The 6035-nt window shown below is 44.0% G+C and overlaps 1 protein-coding gene across 4 annotated transcripts in view; it reads left to right on the top strand.

The window, feature by feature from the left end:
• The first annotated feature begins 298 nt into the window (after positions 1-298).
• MINDY2 (MINDY lysine 48 deubiquitinase 2) overlaps positions 299-6035 on the top strand; it is a 71581-nt gene continuing 65844 nt past the window's right edge. For all 4 annotated transcript variants that reach the window (XR_014059445.1, XM_081510070.1, XM_081510071.1 and 1 more), the window contains exon 1: positions 299-1254. Coding sequence is in view for 3 of the 4 variants with exons in the window: in XM_081510070.1 (XP_081366196.1) it covers positions 403-1254 (852 nt within the window). In the remaining variant the exon portion in view is untranslated. The remainder of the gene's footprint in view (positions 1255-6035) is intronic.

Below are 6035 nucleotides of genomic sequence, written 5' to 3'. Positions count from 1 at the left end.
TCGCTCGCCTTTAAAGAAGCCGCGCGCGGTCTAGCTGCCCCAGAGTTCAACTTCCGGCCACAAAATGAGAGGATGTTTTTCTCCTGGCCACGCCCTCCTAGCCACGCCCTCCACGCCCCGCTCTGGCAAGAGCTCGCGGGCGCGCAGGCGAGGCGGAGCCCCGTGGGCGGTCGCTGCGAGTGTCCCTTTCACCCGGCGGCGCGCAGGCACGCGCAGGCACGCCCAGGGCCCACGGACAGCGCGGCGGCGCGCGCGCGCGCTCCCGATGCCCTCCCCCGTGACGTGCCTGGCCGAGGCCGCGCAAGGGCGCTGTAGCTGCCAGTGCCGCTGTCATGGCGTCTGAGGCGCTGTCTGAGGAGAACCCGCCGCGGTCTCTTTAGAGCGAGGGGCGGGCGGCTGGGTATGGAGAGCGGCCCCGAGAGCCTGCAATCGCTAGAACACGGGGTGGCCGCTGGGCCAGCGCCAGGGACAGGTTCTCCGCAGGAAGGGCAACAAGAGACCAGGCTCGCCGCTGGGGATGGTCCTGGAGTATGGGCGGCGGAGAGCAGCGGCGGGAAGGGGCAGGGGGCGGCGGCCGCCGGGAGGAGCCTCTCGGACTCGGCTTCTCCCGCCGGCTCTCCTCAGGTTCTGGTACCCTGCAGCTCGCTCCCGAGCTTGGACTTGAAGGAGAGCGATTTGGAGAGTCCTGCTGCCCAGAAGGAGCCTCTAAGAGGGCAGCACAAGGTGACCGCCTCCCCGGAGACAGCCGAGGCCGGAGCTGACCATGGGCTGGGTCCAGCCGAAGACGCGGGCGCCCGCCCGGATCCCGCCGGCACCTGCCAGGAAGAGTCGGCGGCAGCGGGCCCTTCGGAGCCCAGCAGCGGCGGCGGCCTCAGCAGCAGTTGCAGCGACCCGAGCCCTCCTGGGGAATCGCCGAGCCTGGACTCCCTGGAGTCGTTCTCTAACCTACATTCTTTCCCCAGTAGCTCCGAGTTTAATAGTGAGGAAGGAGCTGAGAACAGGGTCCCCGAGGAGGAGGAGGGCGCGGCGGTGTTGCCCGGGGCTGTGCCCCTTTGTGGAGAGGAGGAGGTGGAGGAGGAGGAAGGGGAGACAGCCCAGGTGCTGGCGGCCTCCAAGGAACGCTTCCCGGGACAGTCTGTCTATCATATCAAGTGGATCCAGTGGAAGGAAGAGAACACACCTATCATCACCCAGAATGAGAATGGCCCCTGCCCTTTACTGGCCATCCTCAATGTTTTGCTTCTGGCTTGGAAGGTACATTCCGCAGCTTCTATTTCCTACAGCTTTTGGGGAGGGGTAAAAGGTGTGAGGGAGCTGCTGCATTGTCATTTGATGTCTTCTTCCTTTCTTTCCTCATTCATCAGTAATCCCCGTTTCTTCCTACACGAAACTCACTCTGAGACTCTCTTGTTGAAGGATTATTCTCATGTATGTCAGAAAGAACTGCCGGCAACCTAAGATCTTTCTTCTAGCGTTTAGTGATTAGCGTTCAACATTCAGCTGTGGCTGATACACTTGGAAACAGCCAGGTCTTAGAGCATCCTAAATCTTTTGATTGTTTTTTAACTATATTTTTCTGTTATTCTTTCTTACTGACTTTATCCCATATGCGAAAGTGTGAAGAACTGGACAAAATCACCTTCAGAAGTTATCATCAACCCGTTATATCAGGGAGCAAGTTTTGATGGTTATGTTTATGCTCCATTTGGGTGTGGATACTTAAGGACGTGGTAATAGGGAAGATGTGGCCCCTTAGACAAATTCCATTTAAGGAAAAGTAATGGCCTGAGACCTTATTACCATAACTTCTTGGTTTTCAAAGATTGTTTTTATTTTGTGGATGGCTTTCATTTGCCTCATTTCTTTGACTCTAGTTAAATAGTCTAGCATTATTACCCATAACCACACAGAATGGGTTAAGAGAGCTAAAATTATAATAACAAATAAGAAAAGATATATTCAAGATAAAGGAGCAAAGAGGGAAGGGCCCTTCAAAAGTAGCTATACTGAGGACTCAGGAGTGAGTTATCTGTACATGAAGTGTCTTATTTAAGCTTGCAGTTTTAGAGTGCTGAGAAGATGCATTTTAGAGCACGTATTTTACTGTCAAATAGAGAGCTGTATCTATAGATAAAATGTTCCCTAGAAAAAAATAACCTGGATTATTGTGACCAGTTGGAAAGAAAATCAAGTAAAGGGAATAGTGTTTATGAAATTCCTTCATCTTCCTGTCTAGCAAGGGATAATGCAAAAGAAATAAGATTAGAAATTTTACCAGTATCAAGTACATAATGGCACTCAAATGTTTTGAGTGGAGATTGCTTGCTCTTGAAGAGCTATTGAGCTATTTGGAACTGCAGCACTGACTTACTTGAAATTATTTTAAAGAACAATGCAAGACAATATAGTATAAATACTAGGTTATAGGAAGCTATTGAAATGCATTAGACATCCCCAGAGGGGAGATTTTCCTTTAGTCTGGCATAGTTCCAGAGAGCTTCATGAAATTTTTATATCTTGAAGGAAGCATTTAAGGAAAAAGTAGGATTTAGAATAACAGAAAAATGGGAATCCTGAGAGAGGGAAGGATATAAACAAAACGGAATGAAAACAGAATGATTAATACGTGTGTGTATGTGTTTTGGATGACAGGAGTGAAAAGTTCATATTGCAAGATAATAGAAAATAAGATTGAAAAGGTGAAGAGCCACTTGATGAAGGACCTTGAATGTTAGACTAAGGAGTTAGATTTCATCCTTTAAGCCAAAGTCTCCAGTCTGTTTATCTGAAGGAGTAACTGTTTCCTTTAGGCTTTTCTCACTTCCTAGTTTCTACATAGTACTGCAGAAGCTCAAAGGAAAGAGCAAGCGCTGTGGTCTCAAATATTTGAGGATAGATGAGCATTGGATTGGTCTTCAAAAGACAGCTTCAAGTGAATGACCATAACGTTTGTGTTCCCACTTTATGTGAGATAATAGAATACAGAGATGAGTAAGATGCAAGAGTGCCCTCATGTAGCTTAATATTGATTCAGAGACAGACATATAAACAATAATCCCAGTGCAGTGTGGAATTATGCTATGGAATTACAGAGAAATATGCTGTGGAATTACAGAGAAAAGTGTAAGTGGGAGTGGAATGTGTCAAGGGAGAGCTTCATAGAAGAGGTAACCTATGTAGTGGGTCTGATGGGTGAGTAAAAGAAATTCTTTTCAGTCTGAGGGACTAGTGTATTCAAAGATGCTGAAGCAGAAAAAGGTTTGTTCTATTTGGGGATTCCAACCTTGGTTGGAGTGCGGCAGAGGAGGAGAAGGAAATGGCAGTAGCAGGAAATAAAATTGATGTTAGGTTAGACTCTGAATGAGAAAGCATGCCAAAGAGCTTCAAGATTATTTTATAAGTCTTTGGTTCTTGCCTTTTTTTTTCTGCCTTACAGTTATTGATGCACACAAAAATTACTCATCAGTAATCGTCAGTGATTGATAGGGAGATGTATTAAGAGAAGCAAGGTTGAATAGAGCAGTGTCCTAAAAGTGAGCCAGGGTTTCTGAGGTCAGTACTGTTCAAAATAGTACTTAGTTGTTTTTTGACTTTTTCACTCTCATTCTTTCAGTGTCAATAGAGTTTTGCAAGCTGTATGATATGTGATGACATCCTTGCCCTGACGGTTAATGGAATGTGTGTTCTGCATTCTTGTGTTTAAAATTTTTCTCAATTTTTATTTTTAGTATAGTAAATGTTGATAGATAGAATCCACTTAAACTAGAGCTTTTTAGGATCCTCAGTGATTTTTTAGGATTGAAGAGAGTCTTGAGACCAAAAAGTTTGAGAAATGCAGTTGTAGAGAAAAATAGTAAATAGAGTATGAAGGTTTTCCCTGGTGGCTCAGTCAGTAAAGAGTCTGCCTGCAATGCGGGAGATCTCGGTTCCATCCCTGGGTTGGGAAGATCCCCTGGAGAAGGAAATGGCAACCCACTCCAGTATTCTTGCCTGGAGAATTCCATGGACAGAGGAGCCTGGTGAGCTAGAGTCCTTGGGGTCACAAAGAGTCAGGCATGACTGAGTGACTTAATTTTCTTTCAGGGTGTGAAGGTAATTGTCAGATTTCAGAGGACCCATTACTAGGCATGTTTAGACTTTATATATAGTTGATAATAGGAAGCTATTATAAATTATTGGATAAAGGAATGACATAATGAAAGAGATCTTTTCTTTTGAGATTAAACTAGAAGTCAAACTGTAGTAAGTGTAGCAACAAGAATTGATGAGATTAACTCTTTTGGATGGGGAATTCTTTGCCCCTTCTCTTTGATGAGGGTAGTGTCACACAGCCTAAATGATGGATTGACTACTAACTGGATATAGGAAATTAAGGATGTGACACTTTTTCCAATTTGAGTAATAGAGAATTTCTTGGATCATTCAAAAGATAGAGAATGTGCTTTAGATGGGAAAGTTGATGCAAAGTTTGGTTGTGTCAGGTTGGAATTGTCTTACTAACAGTAAGTCATAAAAATATAAATGTTTATTATACCTTCAGAAGAATAGAATGGGCCTCAGAAAAGAGGTAAAAATTATGGGAAAAATTGAATTGGAGAATTATTGCATAGGTTTAAGTATGGTATCTATGAGAATAAATTAATTCTCCATAGAAAACGGTGAACAGTAGTTCTCAACTATTTGGGGAGGGACTTTCCTGGTTGTCCAGTGGCTAAGACTGCACTCCCAGTGCAGAGGAGCCCGCGTTCCATCGCCGGTCAGGGAATTAGATCCCACATGCTGCAACTAAGAGTTTGAATGTCGCAACTAAACATCCTGCATGCTGCAACTAAAAGGTCCTGCATGTCTCAATGAAGACCCAGCACAGACAAATAAATAAATATAAATAAAGTTGGTGGGGAGAAGGGAATGCTAAGCAGTAAAGATGAAAGAGTATAAAAGAAACCAGTATAGGCCCAATTTGAGATGTAAATGAGAACTAGAAATGGGACAATGTCATAACAGTAGTCTGGGAGAGATACTCTTAATTTTTTTTTTTAAGTGACTTATTGTCAAATGCAACACTGTCAAGGAACTGGTAAAGTAGGAAAGATTGTTGCCAAAAAGGACAGGTATGAGAACAGGGCATTACAAAGTTAGGATATCCTGGAATCCTCAGAGGTAGTAAAATTCTCTTCAGAGGAAAAGAGCAACAATCTTTTTTTTTTTTTTTTTTTACCCTGAAGTAATGGAAAGAAGATACAAAGACAAGGTTATGTTAATTAAAGTGGAGAGAGAAGTGAAAATTGAGGCCTCAATCTCAATTTTGGGAGAATAACAGTTGATCTCATCAGTAATAACTGTTGAACTTGCCAGTAATTAAGAGGAGAGATTGCAAAGCATCAAAGAGTGATTTTGTGAGAATATTATGTTGTATATTAAAGAAGTTCTCATCTCATTGGAAATTATGTCTAGGAATTGAGGCATAAGTAGAAAGTTGTAAGTGGCCATGGATAAATTGGGGTACTCTTTTAAACCTTCTACTATGTCAATTTTGCTCCTCCCCCCATTAGTTCTCTTATCTCTGGAAACAAGAGCAGGAAGAATGGCTGGTTAGGATTATCAAGTATTGGGTTTTTCAAGGGTTGATTCATTGCGAATCAATGGAGTTAAGGGTTGAAAGTAAAAGAGTTGATCATCTCTTTTTGGGGAGAATGAACCAATGAGAAAAATCAATAGGGAATTCTCTAGCAGTCCAGTGGTTAGGACTCTTCAGTTCCACTGCAGAGGGCACAGGTTCTGTCCCTGGTTGCTGCTGCTACTGCTAAGTTACTTCAGTCGTGTCCAACTCTGTGCAACCCCATAGACTGCAGCCCACCAGACTCCACCGTCCCCGGGATTCTCCAGGCAAGAGTACTGGAGTGGGGTGCCATTGCCTTCTCCAGTCCCTGGTTGGGAAACTTAAAAAAAAAAGAAAGAAAGAAATCAATAAACTGAATACATTAGGAGGATTTGAGTAATTCGAAGGAAGGAAGTGCCATCATTCTGAGTGAGAG

Source organism: Giraffa tippelskirchi, chromosome 7, assembly GCF_054371585.1.
Source record: "Giraffa tippelskirchi isolate mGirTip1 chromosome 7, T2T-mGirTip1v1.2.pri, whole genome shotgun sequence".
NCBI classification, from domain to species: domain Eukaryota; kingdom Metazoa; phylum Chordata; class Mammalia; order Artiodactyla; family Giraffidae; genus Giraffa; species Giraffa tippelskirchi.
Note: the sequence above shows the minus strand (reverse complement) of the source record. Positions and strands in the feature narration are given on the sequence as shown.